Source organism: Artemia franciscana, chromosome 10 (genome assembly GCF_032884065.1).
Source record: "Artemia franciscana chromosome 10, ASM3288406v1, whole genome shotgun sequence".
Lineage (NCBI taxonomy): Eukaryota > Metazoa > Arthropoda > Branchiopoda > Anostraca > Artemiidae > Artemia > Artemia franciscana.
The window spans coordinates 14,353,824-14,376,790 of record NC_088872.1 but is presented as its reverse complement, the minus strand read 5'-3'; the positions used below and the strand labels follow the sequence as shown (position 1 = coordinate 14,376,790).

The following is a 22,967-nucleotide window of genomic DNA, read 5'->3' as shown; positions in this document are numbered from 1 at the left end:
CCCAACCTCCCTTCGTTTGGAGGAAAACAAATTGATTGTCCCTGCAGTATGCGGTGTTGTTGTGGTAGCTTCCCTCTCATTGCGGAAACAAAAGTTTTTTTATGGTATATGCCAGCTTTTAAATCAGGGTTGTGGAGTCGTGGGATTTTAGTAAATTTTTGCTGAATGGAATCGAGTCGGTATATCGAAAATGTCTGTATTTGGTTGTAACTTATAACCGACTCCACAGTACTGTTTTAAATACCGAAGCAATGTGATAAAAAGTCAAACTGTAGCGTTAAGAATGCCCTTTTCTTGGTGCATAAATAAAATATAAGGAAATGAGCTTTAATCCTTGGTTAGAGTAGAGTAATAGCCATTGAACCCTCTTAAATATTGAAAAAAGAAATGTTAGCACTAGAACATCTCGACAAGTGACACTGCTTGACAAAAGTAGACACTGCTAACAATGGTCCAATTAAAGAGGGTAGGGGGACAAGATACTTCCAACCTCACTCAAGCTACATCCTTGGCATGACAAAAAGTAGCCGTTAATTCCTATACTCATGGGTAGGCTACCCACTAGGAGTCAAACCAGTCTAATACAACCCCCCTTCCTAGAAGACCAAACATTTGAAAGTGCAAAATCATAGAAAATCACAAAAAAACATTACACCTTGACACCTTATATGACCCAGGAAAAAATCTACGGGTGCCATTACCAACACCATACTGCCTATTATACTGACAAACTCTAATGAATTCAAATCTGAATGCAGTTGATTTTAACAACAAAGAAACTTGCATTAAAAAAGAAAACTTTTTAATAAAAAGTTTATTGTCAGTTCTGTTGTATGCCCTAGTCAACTTTAAATCGGGCTCTGATTAAAAAGGGGAAAAGTTTCTCGTTTTTCCCTTAGAGCTCTAAAGGTAACTTGATTGTACTAAATTAGAGTTTTAACTAAGTTCTTAAATCCCAGGGGTTCCTCAACATTTCAAAATACAAACTCATTTCAAATGCAGATAGCTTCTAGCTGAGTTGGGAACCAAGACCGATAAAAAGGAACAACGAGGGGAAATATTGACAAGCCTGTCAGTTCATACGGGAGTAATTGCTATTCCTTGTGTTTGCTTCCCGGGCTTAAAAAAGTTATCCTAGTTAAATCACCACAAAAGAAATTAATAATGTCAGCTGAAAGGACATCATTAGAAACATTTATTATTTGAAAAATTCAAATACAGATTTGTTGTAATTACCGCCATCTATTCTGCGAGGCGGAGGAAAACACTCATTTTGGGACAGAGACCCACACAAGACACGTACACACTTTCTTATAGTTTCAAAACAATTTACCGATTCCTGGCTTTTTTATATATTTCAGCTTCTTTCAAAATAAATCTCCAGGTCCCAGTTTTCGGCATTTGTTACCAAAACATCCGAAACCTTTATATTACATTCAATTCAATGCCGCGATTTAAGCGTCGTTTTGGAGCGGGTCCAAGTTGGAACTGCTCCTTAAGGAGGGATTTCCTAATTCTTTAAGGAGAGCAGCTCTATATAAATAATGAAAACTATTTAGATAGTAATTATGTTTTCAAGAGCCTACATTTACGCAGAGTATGGATTGACAGGTCCCCAATTACCAACTAACTCCAATACAGAAGCCTCATGAGAGAAGGAGGGGGATGGGAAATTAAAAAAAAAAACAAAATAAGCAGATTTATGTGAAAGATAGAAAAAAGACGGGAAAAGGGTCCTTGAGATTTCGAGATGAAGTCTAGGTCCGGAGATGTTTTCCTCCTTCCAGAATGCAAGCTTCTCCGTAATTTATGAATAAATCTGTTGATAGGTCGGATAACTAAATTTCCTTTTCTTTAATTCTAATGTATAAGTCTTAACTGACTCTAAACGAAATAGGTAGCCGTCAAAATAAACTCCTATTAACAATAACATTAATCGCACATACCTTTAAAATCTAAATATTTCAGTGGGAGGTCCTAGAAGCCCTTTAGGTACATACCTCCGTCAAATACCAGGAAATACTGCTGATCGAGATGGGAGGATATATAGCATAATTTGCATATTTACTTATTCAGATAGATTTTAATCACTCTTCAGTGTCAAACACATTAGCGAATACGAAAAAACACTAATGTCTTTTGGTTATACGGTTTTACAACATAATCAAAGTACGCAATTTAAATTCTTTGCTACTTTTCTACGAAGTTTAATTAGGTTAATAATTCGGCAAGTAAGGAACTCAATAAACTTAACACAAACTTGAAGTGCCTTGTTCAGTTCACAGATCGAAATCATGTATTGGAGGCTCAGCTTAAGCACAAATAACTAGCGTTTCTCATTATCATCACCAAGATTTCATCTAGATTCAATTTAAGACAAAAAAGAAGAGAAAAAACCAGTCATACATCAGTGTCGGATCAGTAACAGGTTAGAATTAGATCCATGGTTTTCTGTTGCCACACCAATTAAAAAAGATCAAAAGTTGCGGGACCCCCCTGAGAGATTTGCCTGCATTCTTAGCATTGTCTCCATCGCCCATGCATGAGTTAAACTCCATTGACGATGCGATCAGAATCAATGGTCAAAGGGCATCAAATGACAAACCATTAATGCAAAATCCCACTTTGACAATCGCATCAATCATTTTTTATAACTTTTTTTTATTACCATTTAAGTGTCTATTCAATGGTTGAGACGGCAGTCTTGATCTAAATTCTTAGTTACGAATAAATTATTTTAAATTTGAGGTGTGAGCCAATACTTCGAACCATCAAGACCTGCGTCAAACCCTAGATTAATTTCTTTATTCAATATTATGCAAATTTAGATACGAAATATGGCACTCCAGAAACACAATTATTCACGATAAGTAATATATTTATATTGGTTAAAATATAGAGGGGACTAATAGAGACTGTCATATGAGTCGCTCTACTATTTGAAAATAAAACAGCTTTTTAGTAAATGAGTGAACTTTATTTTCATTTATTACATAGTTTACAAGTCGGTATTTTATTTTTTATTGTGCATAAAAAGTAATCTCACGTAAATGGCCTAATTTTTAATCTTCCCAAACACGAGCTCTCTATATTATAATGAAACTTATACGCCACCCTGTACATATTTAATTAGAAGATAAAAAAAAACGAGCATTTTGTCACAAGATTCAACGCTTTTTATCTCTTTCCTCCAATTGTGCCATCAAAAACTCTCCCCCTAAACACGAAGCGCCAGTGTCCTAAAACCCTTAAGGTTAACCCCAAGTATGTGCGAATTTTGCAACAGTCAGTCGCGCGAACATTTTATTTTGCCTCCGATTCTGTTTTTGACCCTTCCAAATGTGCACGTAATAAGGTATAGTGCCGAAAACCCAGGCTCGAAATTTTTACTCCTTTTTTCCTTTGGAGTTTATCACAGACATGTTTTAGCACAGAATTGTATTCACGGGGGCTTAAACGCGGAGCGGAACCATTATTTTATGATATGGTTGTGCGACACAAAGTATCACAATTGAGATTGTCAAATTTTCCGCGTTAGACAATTTATTCAGCTGCTAAATTTTAAAGAGGATAAGGTAGTTTAAATATTTTTAGATATTAATTTGTTTTATTAGTGATAGCACATTCATAAAAAAAGAAAAAGAAGAAAAAAATCAGGCGAAAAAAAAAACATTTGAGGGCTGAAACATAGTTTTATCAGAAAAAATCATGAAGGGATGTAAAAGAAATGGATGACGAAATAGCAAGTTTATTTCATTATATGTGGCAGAGTTCTATTGCGAATGGTGAACTTTGCACTGTTTAATAATGACTTCTACGTCTTGCCAAGTAGGAGATAAACATAGCCGCATTTCTTCTTTAACATTGTATCTCTTTTTATTCTCAGCGTTGTAAACAGTTCAGTATCCAGCCTTGCATCACAGCTTAGATACCAATACAGTTATGAAGACACATATCTTGCCCATAAGAAGCTTTTGGTACAGAGCTCTGAACTTGGCGCCTCCTCCAAGCCCGCGCTCCGACAATAGATCGTACTGCAACACCATAGGCGGGAACGCAATTGTTGTTTTGTTGTATACACAGCTTAGATACCAGTACCAGTTTCCTGTCACCATTTAGATACCAATACCAGTTTCCTTTCTCCAGCCGCTAGCATCGCTACGGCGCACTGTGTCCCAAAAATAAATGGAGTTTTCGTAGCTGTATATTGGTATCTAAGCTGCGCCTTGCATTTAAACAACGTGAAAAACTGTAAGAAACTCAAATTGCTTTTTAAGCTTCTCCTATTTTGCTTTGACTCAACTTTGGCCGAAGTAAAGAGCAGTGCAGATGATTTTCAGATATAATCGCGAAATCGGACTCCGCAGTAAATTACGTTTAAGAAGATCGGAATTGAGAGACCACGTATTACCAACACAGTAAGAGACGACACAAAGGAAGGCCTAAAAGCTTAAAAATTCTTTTGAGACATGTAACTGAGGGGAAGGGGGCTCTGAACTATATCCCTCCCAAGAACTTGGAATTCCATCTTCTGAATGCAAAAATAATAAATTGTTCTAATCAGGATGATAAATAACTGTGTTCTTCCTTCGTCCCTAAGCTACATCAACACAGGAGAATTTATATTGCAAAGTACGGTATAGTTCAGGCAATTGTTGATTTTGGTTACTAGGACAGGGGGAGTACCCTACAAAATAACTTAAGTAAACTGAATGACATTCGGGGAATCGATATTATGCAATACTTCTTTAAATCTCAATAATTACAACCTTATCCCAATTTTCATATCACAGAGAAGGATAGGGTTATATTTCACGATGAAAGATTTGTTTTCGTCTTTGGAACATCTTTTGAGCAGTGATGCTATTAGAAACAAGCTGGGCTATAGTTCTACCATTAAAAAAAGGAGCTGAGACTGTATCCGAAAGGACCCAAAAATATCGCCCTTCTCTATTTCCTTAAACTAGCTAGAAATGTATCTCCCCATAGAACTATGGCGAGGAAATGTATTTTGAAATTGGTCAAGATAATCACAATGGTAAGCCAGAAAAATTGAGCCAGTAAATGTGCTTTTTTTTAGTCTAATCCAGACAAAATTCTCGGACATAGAAGATAATAAAAAATCTGGATTTCTATTTGGTTGTGAGAAGGATCCGAAGACTCCCCCCCCCCCTTGCGCATGTGCCTGCTCTGCTAACACGTATCATTTTGTGTGTCTGCATCTGACTGGGAACCCATCCCAAAGTTGATTTTAATAAACAAGGATGATTGGAAGTCATGCACAAGGGCATTGGGGCCCCTCCGTACTTTTGAAATCTGGCACACTGGTCTTGAAGAAAATTCTGTCCTCGCTAAACCAAGAGTCCAACCTTAAATAGAATCCAACTTCAGCGTTGATTCCCACAATAAGTGGGACAAGCTGATACTTTGATTTGAAGACAACAAAACAGGGTTGTCTTTGTCCTTACAATCTATCAATTTAAACTTTTCAAAAGCCGGGTTACCTACTTGGCATGTTAATGGGTCCAGGTGTTACCTTCTTAATTGTTCAAGCTTAAACGAGAAAGAATGCAATCCCTTAAGATGTGTCCCCCCTTCTTTCACAATTCCCGACATTTTCGCTTAAATTCATCAACGCATTAACAATGACAACGATGAATCTAGTTTGTATACGGAACTTAAGTGTTTTTAAGGTTGTAAATCATTTTGGGTCAACAATTTGGGCGTAAAAGATACAATCAAGGCTGAAAATTAAAAAGAAATCCATCTGTCGTTTGTTAAATAATGCAAATGACAAATAACAAATGTATAGTAAAAAAAAATAAAGACAGTACTTAAATAAATTATTTGTTGTCAAGAGGTCGTGACTGTAATTTTGTCAAGGAAGCGTGTGCAATACGGCAGGGTGTAATAAGTAAGGCGGTGGCACCTTGGGGCACATTGTAAATGGAAGGTCGTGCAGCTTACCAGCGTATAATTCACTATCTGATAGAAATATATACCCCCCATTAGTCAATGAAAACTAATAAAAGCATTTTGAATAATTGCCTAATGAAAAAGGGAATATTCCCAAGGGGGCGTAAGATCCCATCTCCTCAAAAGTCTCAAACATTTCATGATTTCGTCAATATTTTTTTTCGTGTTTAATAGAATTCGCCAATTTTTGTCTAATAAAACCAATTATTGCAATCCCCCAAAAAACAACCAATCATAATCGTATAAGTTTTCTTCAGTTTCTTGAAAACGGGCTATAAGAAGAACTCAACTTTTTCCTATTTATCATTGTTCATCGATATCCGAGGGGCTTCACTCTCCACCACCTGGCTTATGTCTTGACGTGCCACTAGCATCGTCACGCGTGTCACACATGACGTTCGCCACCTAGTGTACACGATTTTTGAAAGTAGACAACCCTTTCAAAATATCAACACGCACACCCGCAACAGCACATAAATCCTTACTTTCTCAGCTTAGGCCTCTGGTTAATGTCTTTTCGATTAATTAGTTTTTGTCTAACATCAAACAATAACTGAATCAAAAAAGGCATATCACTCAAGTTAATTCTACCAAAGTATTTATCCAAAGGCCAGAATAAACAATGGGAAATCCCTGAGAAAAAAAATTAAGCAGATATGCAAAGTCATATTGAAGACCCAAATGAAAAGTTCATTAGTTAAGCTATTCTGAGTTTAAAGTATTGCACTTAAAAATTTAACTAAGCAACATTTTGAGTTAATCTTAAACAGTCAAGTGTTTATTCAGAAGAATGAGAAAAAAATCGTGTCACTAGCTACTTTGCTAGCAATGGTTATAGAAATAGAAAGTTTCTATCTGCACATAAAAAAAAAACTGTCACATTAGCTGTTATAAAATGCTTAGAGAGCTTCTCGGAAAGGAAGAATAAAGAATGTTTTAAATGCAATTGACCGTTTCAACTCTTAATTTAAGCAAAGGCTAAATCCAGTCTACGGTCATAAATAGATGGCCTTTCTCGCACTCTTTGTTGGGATTTCCTGATCTAGTATGAATCAGATGGATTTGGTGATTCAACCTTGATTGATTTAAAATTACAGCAAAAAGCCGACCGGATTTTGAGCCCACTGGATAGGCTCATCACAAATTTGTTTTCTGGTAAGTGGTTATTCTATTGCCACACTGAAGCTGACAAGAATATAACAAAAAAGTATTTTCATGAAGGGCATTAGAAGCACATTTATCTTTCATTCGGTGACCCGTAGATCCCACTATTTGAAAAGTCTGCTGGCAACTGAACTCTGTTAGTACTCGAGGGAACTTTGTCAATATTACCGGGATTGAAGCCCCCGAAATTCTTCCCTGACTCATAAAAAAAGTAGCAAAAATGTATATAAAAAATGTTTGATGCGTTTTGTAGTAGTTTTTGATAGCCCCCTAGCCGAAGAAAATTCTAGACACAGCCTTGGGATAGCCAACCCGATGCTGGGGATTAAGGCTATATCCAGGGGGGTTAGGGGTTTGGCCCCCCAAATGTTTGTCCGACTCGTAAAAACATGCATATAAACAAATTTTTAAAGGGTTTTTAAGGTTTTTTTGTACCTTCCCCCGAGCAAAATCCTTGATACAGCCCTGCTGGAGACAGATCTGGATTGTCAAATTTTGTTTTTTGAGCCTGATGGGCTGTCAATAGGATCGAATGAATAATTAGGTTTTAATGATATACCTAGCATCGTTTGGTCGAAGCAACTGACAGAACAACTAGCCAAACGGTTTAGATGTGCTGCATAGTCAGTTGGGTTCAATCAAGTTTTAAGCTATCACATCTGTATTCATTTGTCATAGTTGCAGCAGTAGCTGCAGCCTCGTAAAGGACAAATCATGGCCCACCGTAACAAAAAAAAAAAAAAAAAAAAAAAAAAAAACACTTTAAAAATTGCTTGTGAGAAAAATGGTCATTAGTAGCTGATTCAGTTATAGCCTAGTAACTATTATCTCGATTAGTCTTAAATAATTTCGTAGACCACACCGCTTTTATACTTACAACAAATTAAGGGAGAAAAACAGTGACAATGAAATGAAAAAAAATAATAAAAAAAAAATACCCGAGTATTTCAACTCCGGGGAAGTGGAGTTGAAAACTCGATTAGTCTTAAGAGTAAAATGTTATAAATGATAAGAGGTCAATCTTTGTTATGCTACGATGACGTGTTAGAGTATTAGCGATAAAACAAGCAGTATTCCACTAGAATAAATTCTAATCACAAGACAAGACACGCAGTCAGGGACTTAATCACGCGATTTTGATTCCAAAACTGATTATAAAAACAAATGAAGTCATCCTTCTTAATGGCACACAGAGCTGGCAGCCTGGCAACATTATTTCAAAGCTACTACACCCAAAAGGGGTAAAACAAAATAATGGTTCTTTTCAGGTACTGTTTTTTACAATTGCTTTTCCTATTAGTTTCCTAATTAACATGATACAATTTTGAAGAAAAAAACGGAACTTGTTCAAACAATTCTGAACTTTCTTAATGGCCGTATCAAGGGAAAGCTGGAGGAGCGTTAATTCATTTTTGAATACAAAATCTTCTCAGTGATAGAAAGCAGTTTAACATATACGATTAAGATTACGTTAGATCATTTTCAGGTAGGACGGGTTCCCTCTGGACCAATGCCCCCTCTATTAAATGTCAAGATGTTCATATTTTCTTAATTTATTTGAATAGGCACTTTTTTGGGGGGGGAGGGGCAATGAAATAGACCCATCGAGATCTAAACTACTTCAAACTGAGTTCTTGTGTAGATTCCTGCTACCAGATAAGGACAAAACAACAATTTCCCTGAATCCAGACTAAATTTGCCTTCAGATCTAAACCCAAAATACGGTTAAAAATTTATGCTAGAACGATTTATATCTTATCCGTTAATATATATATATATATATATATATATATATATATATATATATATATATATATATATATATATATATATCTATATATATATATATATATATATATATATATATATATATATATATATATATATATATATATATATATATATATATATATATATATATATCTATATATATATATATATATATATATATATATATATATATATATATATATATATATATATATATATATATATTCGTATTTTAACGTTTTTGTATTTTTGAAGTTGAATAAAGAAAAAGTTGAAGTTGAAAAGTGATCCGAGTATATTCCGTTCGGGAATTGGAGGGAATTTCTTCACGACAAACGTAGAATGTGAATCTTAATCCCTAGTTTCGATATCTTATCGAATAAGCAAAGAAAGCAAAATAACAGATTATCTTTCTTTTTTTTTTACAGTAGAATTAATTTTTTTAAGCAAAAAACAAAAATGGATGTAATGTGGAGAGAAAATGACACAATTTTTTTTATGTCGTGATTGATAAAAGTGATTATAACTAACTTAAAAAATCAGTTTATGGCTAATTGGAACAATTTAAATTAAGCTTTCTTTTCTATACAATTTATTTACACGAATAAAAAAATTTAGCAACAGATGGTCGTATTGTTTATAGTAAATTTGACAGAGGGAATAATAAAACAATGCTGTTTTATAATCACATACTTTTTAATTTGTCTTTTCACTGAATGAGAAGTACAATTGAAGGGCAGATCACCGTGGAGAGAGTGAAAGAAAGAGAGAAAGCGAGAGAAAAAAAAGCAAGAGATAGGAATAGAGAAAGAGAGAGAAAAAGCAAGAGAGAGAAAGAGAGAGAGGGAGAGAAAGCTTCCTCTCCTTCTAGTTTTGGCTATAAATATATGTAAGGTTGCACCCGGGATTTTATTCAAGGTGTGGGGGAGGATTTACTTGATTTTTCTTTAGGGGTTTACGTGGACCTTAGAAAGTAGACCTGACTAAGGTTTCTCTAGACTCCGCCCAGAGATAATTATATTCGTCCGCATCTTTATCAAACTGTTCACAGAAATTATTCCAAGATGAGGGTAAGTCTCCAAGATTTTTTTTCTAGGGGAGGGGGGGGGGTGAAAGCTTTCGTAGAAACGCTAATTTTTCTATATATTAGAATGCTAAGTGTTTTTATGCATTTTTCGTCTTCCAAGAAGGGAACTTCCCTCTCCCGTGGCCGTCCCTGAACATTGCCATTTCAGAACAATGAATAAGAATAATAGAGTAAGAATCAGTTATTCAAAACCATTCAATCAGACCAGATAATGGTATTTGTTTTTAATATCATCCTTTTTTTTCTAATTTCTGTTGGGCCAATTTATTCCGATCTCGTGAGCGACCGAGAAATGATCTGAAAAGCTAAAAGCATGCATCAACGCTATTTAATTGCAATTCTAAATCCCCCAAATGGTATTCAAATAGTACCACTTAACGTGTAGTATCGTGTTTTTAGTCATTCATTTTTATGATCTGTCTAGACCACTGGACCCGGCAACCCTGTAATTATACAGAATAGTGTTGCACCGAAGTAATAAACGAAATTGAAAATTTGTTCATCAAATCCGAATGTTGGAGTCAAAGACAGGCTATATTTTACTGTAATCACTCCATATCAACCATCAAATTTTACGTTTTTCATCATTGGGTCTCCGTTGACTACTATAATTGCTAATAATTTGTACCTAGAGTTTTAACTGTCCAAAGTTGCATGCTATGCACCATCTTTACTGATTAACAAACCATACAGGATAAGAAGAAAAAGAAGTTTTCTGAATTACAAAATGTGGGTAATTTCTAGAAGAGGCACCCCCCTTTTTTTTTATAAAATTTCCGCTGCAGTATTCAGCAAGAAAATCTTTTCAAGGGTCATGCTCTCTCTCTCACTCTCTCTCTCCCTCTCCCCCCCCCCCTCTCTCTCTCTCTCTCTCTCTCTCTCTCTCTTTCTCTCTCTCTCTCTTTTTTCTATGCATATGAAAATAAATTTTCACTGTGAGGGGAGAAGGGGGGTATTTTCGCCCTATATCGAAAAACCCTTTTTAAGGCATTTGCACTGAATATTGTCTTATTTATATTTCCATTCAAAACTTAAAAAAAAAAACACAACAAAACTGCCCAAAAATATAGTGAGGCACATGCTCTCAGGACCCCGCCCCCCAAAAAATATTACTGATTTTTAGAACATATGCTAAAATGAAGAAAAAATGTGCTTTGGGGTCTGATAATTTACATTTTAATTTACCCTTTCTTTTTCTAATTGAAAAGAAAACAAAAGCTTCAACCGCATAAAGTTTTGACTCTGCATATCTATGCCACAAAAATGTCTTTGATTCCTGAATTCTTCCAAATAGTTTAAAATATATGAGCCTACCGTGATTTAAAACATCACACAGGAGGGGGAGGAACATTTTTTTAAGCAGCCACTACCTTACGCTACTCCCTTCTCTACTCCACTCACTGTCTTCACCCCTAAGCTCTGGTCCTATATGCTAAGATTAAAGTGTAGTAAATAATAGAGTAGTTAATGCTATTTAATATTTTTACTTAAGGCCCATTCACAATGAAATTTAGGTGACGCCAATCGGAGCCAATCAGATTTTTTCCTAGAATTTTTCAGCCAATCAGAAAATTCTATTGGCTCAGAATAGAACTAGCTAAATATCGTTTTAGTAAAATTTCTTTTTGAATGGGACTTAATGAAAGAAGAATTTCAAGTGGACTACTGCTAACAAAAAGCTGTAAGTTTGGGGACAAAATGCTAAAGAATTGGATTTATTTTAAAAAGCAATTAAAAAGATTAATTACCAAGACTTTACAAGATTCAAGATAAATTACCGCCGCCAAGGGCACATCGATCAGTGGTTACATTCATTTATGTCCTGCTGTGTTTTCATTCATATTCTCCTGCAAGTTCATTAGCGCCCGGCGCGTGTCGCGGGCTTCAAGGTGTGCCCGGCCGGATTTGATATGGCTAAATTTGCATGTCTGATTGTGATTTTTGTTCATTTGATGCATTAGGAATTTCGATGTTGATTTATGCGATTCATTACACCGTTGGTTAAAAAGGAAATTCATAAATGTCAGCCAAGATGATGGAACATTGGACTGCGTCACAATCCGTAGTAAAAACATAGGAAGATATTCTAGGGGCAAATTTTAATTTGATTTCTGGACGCTACAAATTGACACAAAGAGATAAATCAATTAGCATTGACAAAGGAGCTGTTTTTTTGTAAGATGATAGAGGTAAGACCATACCTAGGATTTTGGTTCTGGGAGAGGAACCAAGTTACAAACATAAACTTCCCCTCGTGACAACCTGGCAAGATGCATCTCTCTGACTCCACCCCAGAAATATGATGATTTTTATGTTTTATCCCATGATATCCCCCAATTCAGCGTTTTTCTTCTTTTTTAAGTAATACTTCCCCCACGAATTGTCAGCCTAAAAACTAAGTTCTTCAGACGTTCTCGTGGTCTTGGTTGATGGTTAATACACTTCAAAGGCATGCCTGGAAGGAGGAGGATCCCTTCGATGATTTCTGAAGACCTCCACCCACCAAAGCTTTCAAAAATGCGCCTAAATGAGTGGAATGATTATGTATATTGCGAGATTTTTTTTGGGAACAATCAAATATTTCCCTTCAAACAGGGGCTAATCTCCAGTATTTCTATTGTGGGGAGGGGGGAAAGAGCGGTCCATGTCCGGATAGTCAAGGGGCATGGGATATACAGTAAATTTTCTCCACATTATTAAGAGGGGGGCAACTGTCCCCTTGCCCCTCAACAAACCCCTGCCTCCAAAAATCTTCTTATTAACGTTAGGGTTTATCAACTCTATCCAAGAGAAAAATGTTCCACGAGAAAGTATGAGTCATTATTTGCTAAGCGGACTGCGAAGAAGTAACACATGCCACATATTGTGAGAGAGCTTCATAAAAAAATGATAAAGATCATACAGAGCAATTGATGGTACATGGTGTCAAATTGGCGTCACAGTTGCTGGGTCTTTTTCATTGAGACAGGGGACAAGCCTGTCACCCTACTTTTAAGGGAATCCAACCCTGGGCTCAGTGTTCAAAACACGCATCAATCCCTGTGCTACTACAGTATAAGGAGGCTTCTTGTAACATGTTATTCGCTTTAAGGGTACGCAACTGAAAAAAAACGACTGTCATAGGCCTATAAGCTGGAATCGTGCGTAAATACATTTGATTGGTCATATGAGGGAATACCCAGGAATCCCCCTTCCCCTCCAACCTGTGACGTTGATACACGAGAAAGTAAAGGATTCCCTTTTCTTAGAATACTGATAAAAAATTCTAAATATTGGGGGAGGGGTTTTGATGAATTTGGGATTTCCCTAACATTAGCCCCCTCCCGAGGAAATACTAGCACACATATCTGGGCAGATAAATAGTCTGCTCTGAATGTTATTCGAAACAAAAAAGGAAAAATAAACTGATGTTGTTCTTGCAACGTCCGTTTTTCCATCTAAAAAAAAGAAAGTTTAATGTTTTAATTTAACCCTCCGAAATCATTAAAAAGTTCAATAGACTGCTCATGTCTTTTTCATCACTTCCACATTAAAGACAACTGACAAGACAGAATTTCCTAATGCAGATGTGGGTAACTAACCTAAGCATCAACGTATCTTGTATATTTTAAGTGCTCTTGAGCTATCTGGCTTTGGAGCTATTCGATATTCACTTTCTAACATTTTGGAATCTATTATTGCTGCCAGGGCACACAGATCCAGACGTTGGGAGAGAGTCGGACGACTTTTTTTTTTCCAGAAGGTACAAAGGAAAAATTGTTGGTTTTAGACCTCAATTGTTACCTTTTCTGGGTGGGTTCTTTTAGATTAGTTTCAGGAAAAGCCCCCAGTCCCACCTCTGTGCAGGTTAGGCACGTACACAGAAGAAAGTCCCTGAGTCGATGTCTCCTCACACATCTTCAGTTTTACAATTGTTGGTACTTACGTATTATAGCAAATACACTCGAGAAGTTTGCTTTCTTAGATGTGAGAAAACCAGTTTTATCTGTCTGTATTCAGAGAGAATTAGCTTGGACTCAGTGGAAAAACTACCATGTAGGTGTAGGTATATTTTAAATAAATATTCAATATATATAGTTGGTATTTTGGTTAGGTTATGTTAAATATTTAAGATAATGTGTTCTGGGTGGCCTGCTTACCATAATTCTTTCTCGTAGTTTCCATAATTTTGTTTCTGAAGTATTATATTTTCATCATACTTCGGTTAACCTGTCTTCACTTCTCGAATGTGCTGGGTATAATACGTTACACATTAGTACCCAATTTTCCTGTAAATTCTGATTCTTCCTATAAATTTAATATAAATCCCCATAAATTTTTGGTGCTTTTTGAAGTTGGACCTTCCCCATGGATCGCCGATATGTATAGTCGAAAATCTAGGGCGCAAACGAAAAGTTTCTCCCGTAATTGGTAGGATTATTTTGTTCCAAGCCCAGTAGTTTATACTCACGTTTTTCCTCTTTATATTATAATACAAAAGTTTTTCCTGGATTTTTTTTTCGGGGGAGAGGATCTTACAAAAGCACTTTAGGTACTTGTGTCTTATAGCCACCACACTCGAGCTCTGTCGAGAAGTCAAGTTCAGTTAATTCTTATGAAATAAAACAAAATAAGATGAAAAAACACTTTATCGACGAAATTATGAAAACTACAATAAAGAATTATGGAAGGGGGGCCACCCAGACCGCATTATATTATATACGTAACCTAACCTAACCAAAATACCAACTAAATATTTACTTAAAATATAGCTACAATGTAGTTTCCTACCGAGCCAAAGTTAATATTGTCTGGTATAAAGACCATGAAAACCGATTATTGTCACGTTCGCGATAAAAGATCTTGAGTGTGGTGGGTATAAGACAAAAGCACTGAAATGTTTTTGGAGGGGGAGGGTGTTACAAAAAAAGACTTAAAACGCGTCAAAATTTTTTTGTATTCATTTTTCTTACATCTTTCCGACAAATATTTCTAATCCCCTAACCCCTCCCCCTGGATACGGCCTTGCCAGAAGAATATTCATTGCACAAACAACCGGTCGGTAATAACAGCCACAAAGACAACATTTTTCAGTTTGAAGGATATCCTTAGAAGCCTATGTCAAACAACATAACACCTTTTGAACTACAATTCCCTCAGCTGCGATAGTGTTAGTAAAGCGCATTAAAAGCCGAAGGCTTCTGTAGTACGCTAAATCGCTTTGCCCGCTTTCCACGTCGGATGCAAAGCCAGAAGCAGAGTCAGAAGTAGACGTGCCAGGGTTTGAAGGATACAATCTTGTACCAGTGTTTCTCAATTTATTTTTATTGCAGAACCCTTAAAATAAATCATATATTTCAAGAAAATCTTGTACCATCTGTATCCTGTTTTATCCGTCTTCTTTTCACTTACAAAACCTTCAACATCTTGAAAAACTTTCAATAATAACTCCAAAAATATTTGCGGTAAAACTAGTAGCCTCTCTAAGAATTTCGATGAAATTCCATATCACTGCGTCAGTGAGACTGCAAGAATCAATTTTAAAGAAAACCAATTCCTTGCCCATTGCAAAGCTTTCAACAAATTTAACGGTTAGTTAGTCAGCAACTGAACTAAATAAAAAAACGATGCGTCAAACGATACCATTGTCTCGAGTAGCATTCACTAACAAGCCAACAAATATATCCATTAGAAGACAAAAGTTGTAGAATAATTAAAAAATACCCTATTTGCAAAAGGAAGAAAACCCTCCCCCAATAGTGGTTCAAGAGGCTCTTTAAGACAATAGTGAGTAAAGCACGATTGAAGTTGATTTTTTTGCCAAAAATTGGTACTTATCTGTTATAGCGACCACACTCAAGAAGTGAAGTTAGGTATATTCTAATGAAATATACCAAGACATGATAAAATATAATGCTTTAGAAACAGACTTGGGCTAAATATTTGCAAATTAGGGGTGGGGTGAATTATAGCGGGTCTGCATGCAAAATGTGTTAACTACAATTGTCCTGCATATTATGAAGTAAGAATTGCTTTCTAATGTCACGCCGTCAAAATAATTTACCCCCCCCCCCCAAATGTGCAAATATATTGCCCGAATTATTTAAGTCTAATGCATTCTGTCACCCGCCACTTGTTTTCCACTGAGCATAAGCTAAATGTCTCTTAAAACAGACAAATGGAACCGGTTTGTTCTCGAGTTTTACACAGCCTACTTCTTGAGTGTAGTCGCTATATCAGATAAGTACCCAAAATTTCTCTATTCTTCGGGAAATAAGTCCTTTTGGCCAATCCTGAGGACATATACTGCCGTGTACAGGCATCTATGTATATGTGTACTTAGGTATGACATCTTTGACATTTTATGTATAACATATTTTGACATGTTTTGGTGTCTCGTTAGTAATCCAGTTGTATCCAAGAGGAAAAAAGACAAAGAAAGAAAGAAGACACTTGAGAAGATTGGTATACTTAATTAGGCAGTAACAGGATCGCACTAAGAGATTTGAGTTATATCGTGACCGTTCCAAAAACAATTCCAAAAAGAAATAACTATTTTAATACAGTTCTGATGAGACAAAACCAACAGGTTTAATTGCTTGAAATCCGATATTTCTTAGACCAAATGAAAAAAAAAACAACAACATGGCAAATAAATCCCTCAAATCGTCCATTCTCGAACATTTCAAACAAGAAATTTAATCATCAGTTTTTCTACAGGGTCCGTCGAATGGAACTAAGAGCAATAATTTACCGCGAGAATTATATACTTTTTATAATGGATATTTACCTTTTGATATTAGCATTTTTCATTTGCAAAAGGTGGTTAAGAAACGAAAAATAATGAAAGCAATTTCCACGGGAGATTTTCAAACTCATTTTCCATCATCTGTCCTAATAATAGAGAAATATATTGACAAAAAGATTATACCGATTTACATCTAAAACTGGTAAATAAGTCTTCGCCGTTTCCAGAGAAAACAAGATTTATAATAAGGTAACACAACTATTTGAACCAAATTCAGACAGTATGAAAATGTTCCAGACGGCTACATAGCACATTGAAGTTCAGTAAATAGTGAATTAAAGCGAAATAATCGAATTTATCAAAATGCTATGTTATAAAATAATATTAAAAACATATATACACAGAAGTTAAAAAAAAACGGCTTCTTATGCCCCATTTACAATGAAATTTACTATTATCTATATTCAGCTGGCATTAATTTTGATGCAATTAGGATTTCCATTGTATTTTCTGATTGGCTGAAAAATACTGTGATAGATTCTGATTGGCTTAAATTAGCACTAGCTAAATCTCGGTATCAGTAAAATCCCATTGTGAATGAGGCATTATAAGTTCAAACTCTTTCAAGGATTTCCAGGGATTTCTCTCAACCAGTTACCGCAGTAGGCGAAGGGAGATTTCCTCGCCCCTATTACCTCCATATAGATGGAGGATTTGGATTCCAGAAATCACGCCATTTTGGATGGAATTTAACTAAGGAAAATGCCGTCTTTTGGTTCTGTTTAACCATTAACTGACGGTAAAGCACTAATTTTATTTATTAATTATTATTATTAATAAAAAAAAAAACACTTAACAACAATAATAATAAAGATCTTAGAAGCGAACTTGTTAAGGAGATCTTGTATTGACAAAGGGTTCAAATCTAGAAGTTCTCCTCCCCCAATATCTATGCTTTCTTGCTTAAAATGCGCTAAATATGTAGATAAAAATAAAGTTTGAGCAAACGGTTGTCACTCCTCAGAACTGTTGATATTATGTCAAATCATTCTAATTGAGCTTATACAATGTTACGCCTGAACACAGTGCTTATCGAGCACAGTGGCGGTTCTGGCCACTCTTGCGCCCGGGGAAAAATCTTGATTAACGCCCCTCTGTGTCCCATATAATTTTCAGGCCAAATATTACAACAAATTATTTTTTAACACAATTATTTCAATTTATTAGCGATTAATAATTTATTTATACATAGCTTTAATGTCCCATAGAATTTTTAGGCCAAATATTAACAAAATTTTATTTATTAACAAAATTATGTTCAGTTTATTAATTGATCAATAATTTATTTTTAAATTTCTTGAATTTTATACTTGAGTTATTAAATTATTACTAGCCCTCTACTTTATCTTAATAAAAATAAAATTACAAAAATGATTATAGCAGTTAGATTATTTATTTTAGATTTTGCACCCATATAATTTCTGCGTTCCGGGGCAAGTACTCCTCTGTCCCTCCCATAAAAACACCTATGATCCGAAATTTTCGAACTTTTGAAATAATTGCCAAAAACACGTCCACTGAGTTGCTCTCAAGCAGAGGGTCAGTAGGATAACCTACGTTCAACGCACTTGGTCCTCTTGATCTATATTATCCTGCTCATCTGCCTTTCGAAGATAGCTTAGCAACATTTTTTGGCCATTAGTTCAGAACTGTTAAAATGCCAGATACGAGATTTAAGACAGAGGAGGAACGCAGGGGGACTTCCTGATGTGACTAGTTCAGCTGACCATTTCCAAGTTGAATTTGGGCCTAAAGCGGTATGTTAGCAATCAGACTTTGCAACCAAGGCCGTATCTGGGGGGATTGAGGGTTTACCCCCCCCCCCCCCCCCCCGACTGGTAAAGCTGTAACAAAAATGCCTATAAAGAGATTTTTAATGCGTTTAAACAAAAAAAAATTATAGCCATCCTCCCCCCTGAGAACAAAAATAAATAAAACCTTCTAATATCAATGAAACATCTATCAACGTAGGGGATGGAGGGCAATGCTAGGTGTATAGTTTTCTAATATAACATGAACAATTCAATGGAGAAACATTCTTGATCATATACTCATGGTCGAATGGGGTAATCTAGCCTCAAAAATTTATGCAATAATTGACACCAAATCAATCGTTGACAATATAATAAATGTTTAATGAGATCATGCTTAACTAATGACAATTAAAATTGTCGCTTCAATGCACACCATAAAAAAAGCATTTGCGGTTCATCTGACATGGATTATGGGCTATAATTAGCAATAATTTAAAAGCTTTTAAAAATTTAAAAATAAATATTTACCTTGAACTGGCAATTGGCTCTCGTAGTTAGAATAAGCCGTTTGATACATCTGCTGAGTGTTTAGAGATGAGTAATCAGGACCTCCGTTGGACATGACCTTTTTGGTTTCTTGAAGATGTTGACTGTACGATTCTTCGGTATTATTGTCACTTACACACTTTTTCAAATTATCAATATGCTCTCGAGTAAATATATGATCCTGTATGGCATATCTGTAAGAGTATTTTTTATTGCAGAAAGAACAGCCGTCTGGGTAGGTATGTTGATCTTGCTCGCTACCTCCTTTTATCTTCTTTTCTTTTGCTCTAGCATTCTGAAACCAAACTTGAATTACTCGCTTTGGTAAACCTAATTCTTTCCCTAATGTTTCACACTCCATCATAGTTGGGGTTTTATAATCCTGAAACAACATTTTCATGACCCCAACTTGCAATGAACTCATTTGTGTTCGGAACCTTTTCGAAGCACTGTTAAAAGTTTTTTGGCATGGAGATGAAGGATTACTTTCATCATCATTTGTATCTAAGTACTCAAATGTGATGTCAGATCTTCCATCATCCATTGACATATACTGACTGATCCTCTCTTCCCCCACTAAATGGTCGCTCATTGAACTATCAGGTCTTAGGTGTTTGCTTAAATCAAGGGGGATTTCGTCTTTTCCTCTAGGTTTTCCTTCTGCTTGGCTTTGATTTGTCTGACTATACATTGAGCTGTATAAATTTGAAAGAATTGACAAGGGATTAAGGTTGTTTTCCTGTTTCGACTGAGGTGACTCCTCTGCACTCGAGCCTGACTCAAAAGTAGGTTCCTCGTCGGGCAGTGAATCAATGTTAATGTCCCCTTTACTGAATTGTTCTGGATGTTTTGTCATTAAATGAGACTCCAGGGCAGATTTGACTTTAAATAATGCTGGACAAAAAGGGCACCTTTTATTGATTGCCTGAGAATGGGCTCTAAATTGCCCTTTCCTTTCACGAGCTCTGGTGTTTTGAAACCATACTTGTACAACACGTTTTTTGAGGCCAACATCGCGTGATATCGTCTCTAGCATTTTTCGGCTTGGATTGCTTTCTATCTGATATTGTTGATATAAATAGTCCAACTGTTCAGGTAAAATAGTGGTTCGAAGTCTCTTATCGCGTGGTTGATCAGATCTTTCGTCCTCACTTTCTTCTTGCTTTCGTTTTGATAAAGTTTGAAACATAGAACTAATATGACCTTGATTTTCACCAGAAAATAAGTCAGGGTTCATTAAATGTACTATTTGGTGTTCCCGCCAAAGATCAAAGCGAGCAAAGGACAATGAACAATTGTCACACTTAAATGTGTCTGATAGTGAGCCTTGGGTTGCCGATTGAAAATGCTCATTACTATTCAAAGAATGTGAAGGGGCCGGATCTTGATTAAATTCTTGCCCGCTTGGTTGACTAGCTTGTCCGCCACCTGGGGGTGTCTCCATTGCCTTATTACTTTCACTGTACATAATGCTTGAATGATCTATGGAGCTAGAGTTACTATTTTCATCACCATCGCTACTGAAACTGGCGGCAGCCTGTGCCGCTGCCGCTTGAGCCACCGCTGATCTTTTTGCATCTTCTTCTTTAAAGCAATGTGTTTTTTGATGTCTAATTAATTCATAGTAACGCTGGAATACCAATAGACATTTTTTACATTGATAATTAAGGCCAGGTGTTCTTTGAAAACGGCCAGCTTCATCGGTTGGATCGATTGGAGGCTGATTTTCATAAACCTTTCTAGCCTTTTGTCTTGCATTTTGGAACCAGACAACTATGACACGAGGACTCAAATTGAGAAGCTTTGACAAGTACTCCAAATCGTCATCTTTGGGATAGGCATTATTCTCAAAGAACTCTTGTAATACCTTTATCTGATAATCAGTGAATCGAGTTCGATTTGCTCGCTTGCTAGAGCCCCCGCTGAGCGACCCAGGGGGTGTCAAAGGAGGACCGGGAGTAACAGGTAGACTTGAAAAAGGAAAGATTTGATGTTCAGATCTAATAGGGCTCAAACTAGACATTGCGGAAGGAAAGGGAACATGTAGGCTCTTTGCTGACAAATTTGATACCATAACAGGACTCCCGCTTTGATGTTGTTTTTCTATCATATAGCTATGCCTTTTTTCTTCATCGATTGTCTCTTGTTTTATTTCACCAATTTGAGATGAAGGATTTTCAACTCCAACTTCTTCAGGTATTTTTACTTCACTTTTTTCATTTTTCAAGTAGGTGCCAGAGAAATCTTTCGAGGTGGATGGTTTTTCTTTATCAAATTCATCTAAGTTGAGGGTTGTTGAAGGCGGATTATTGAAATTATATGGAGAATCCTTATTGCGCTGTCTTTCTTTAAACAAAGTATTTCTAAACCAGTGCTTTATCACTTTAGGGGGTAACCCGCTTTGCTGAGCCATACTCATAATTTGTTCCTCTGAAGGTGAGTTGTTTATATCAAAGTGACCTCTTAGTATTTTCAACTGGTCATCAGTAATGCGAGTACGTGCACGTTTTTGCTGCGCCGCTGCTGCGATTGCCGCAGCACCTTGTTGTTGATGCAACAATTGCTGCTTAGAAATGAGATTTGGATCGGCGCCAGGTTGCATAAATGCAGCAGCCTGTGCTTGGGCTGCTAAAGTGGCTTGAAGGGGATCCATTTGAGGGCTCATCATAAACTGCATTAAAGCTGGATTCATGGCGGCAAGAGCCGCAGCCGGAGGTAAATTCATGCCTAAAGGCATGCTCATACCCATCATCATCATCATAGGATTAAAAGGAAATTGAGCACCCATCGCAGCAAGGGCCACTTGCAACTCTGAGAGGTTAGATTGATTTGAGGGATTTTGCTGTTGCCCCAGGACAGACTCATTACTTGAGCCAGGAGTTGACGAAGAGGCGCGGGGAGGGAATAAACTTGAACTTTCAGGTTCCTGCTTCGAAGAGGGTCTTGGCTCTTCTTTGACGGGACCTTTATCATTGTGTACATCACTTTGAGGGGCCATATCTAAAAAAGGGATAACAATTGTAGGATCTTCAAACATTTTTCAAAACTTAAATAGAAACCCGTTAGTTTAAATACATTCAAGGTGCAACATATTATGATAAGGAGGGTGTGTTCAAAGTACATTGACAGACATAGAAAGGAACATAGTTACAAAGTTAGTCAAGAAAGCTAAAAAAAATTGATAAGTTTGGAGCTAGAGCATTGGCGTCCGTAACTTTAACTGTATTGATCAACTACCTGTCACAAATACCTGTTTTTGCTTTTCTTCGGCATTGCTACCCTGAATATTACCAATGGACAGGGAAAATTTATACACACATATGATTTTTTTTAAAGCGTATTTCCAAGCATATAGATTTTGCAAAAAATATCTTTAAATTACTAGAAAGTATATCTACATTGAATGTTTACTCTTCTAAACAACTGGATACTATGTTTTTGCTGTCCACAAGTGATACAATAAACTTTAAAGCAACGCTCCGCATATTTCGGATTAAAACACTATTAACTAATGCAAGGGATTTCCTTCTTTTTTAGACTGCAATTTCACAATTACTTTCCAAAATTTGTTTTACGATGAATTTAATCGGCCCCTTATTTATTGACTCCCTAATTTGCTCTTTTCCTCTGATTTCATTCGTATATTTAGTTGCATCATACATTTATTTTTTATAGCATATACACAGTTTCTTGAACGTGTATAATCTTGAAAAAGGTGTATAAAATCATTAATATGTTTGAGCACAAACTGAAATATCTGTTTACCTATTTTTTAACATAATAGATTCAATACATATTTTTTATGCCTCAGCTGTGGCAATACAGACGATGTAATGTGACATTTTGTTTAAATTCAGATTAGTAACATATCCTGTTTGACAAT

At 36.1% G+C, this 22,967-nt stretch overlaps 1 protein-coding gene across 4 annotated transcripts in view; it reads right to left on the bottom strand.

Annotated features, from left to right (window-relative positions):
- LOC136031818 (zinc finger homeobox protein 3-like) overlaps nt 1–22,967 on the bottom strand; it is a 93,197-nt gene that overhangs the window by 33,195 nt on the left and 37,035 nt on the right. For all 4 annotated transcript variants that reach the window (XR_010618589.1, XM_065711635.1, XM_065711636.1 and 1 more), the window contains exon 4: nt 19,067–22,084. Coding sequence is in view for 3 of the 4 variants with exons in the window: in XM_065711635.1 (XP_065567707.1) it covers nt 19,067–22,084 (3,018 nt within the window). In the remaining variant the exon portion in view is untranslated. The remainder of the gene's footprint in view (nt 1–19,066; nt 22,085–22,967) is intronic.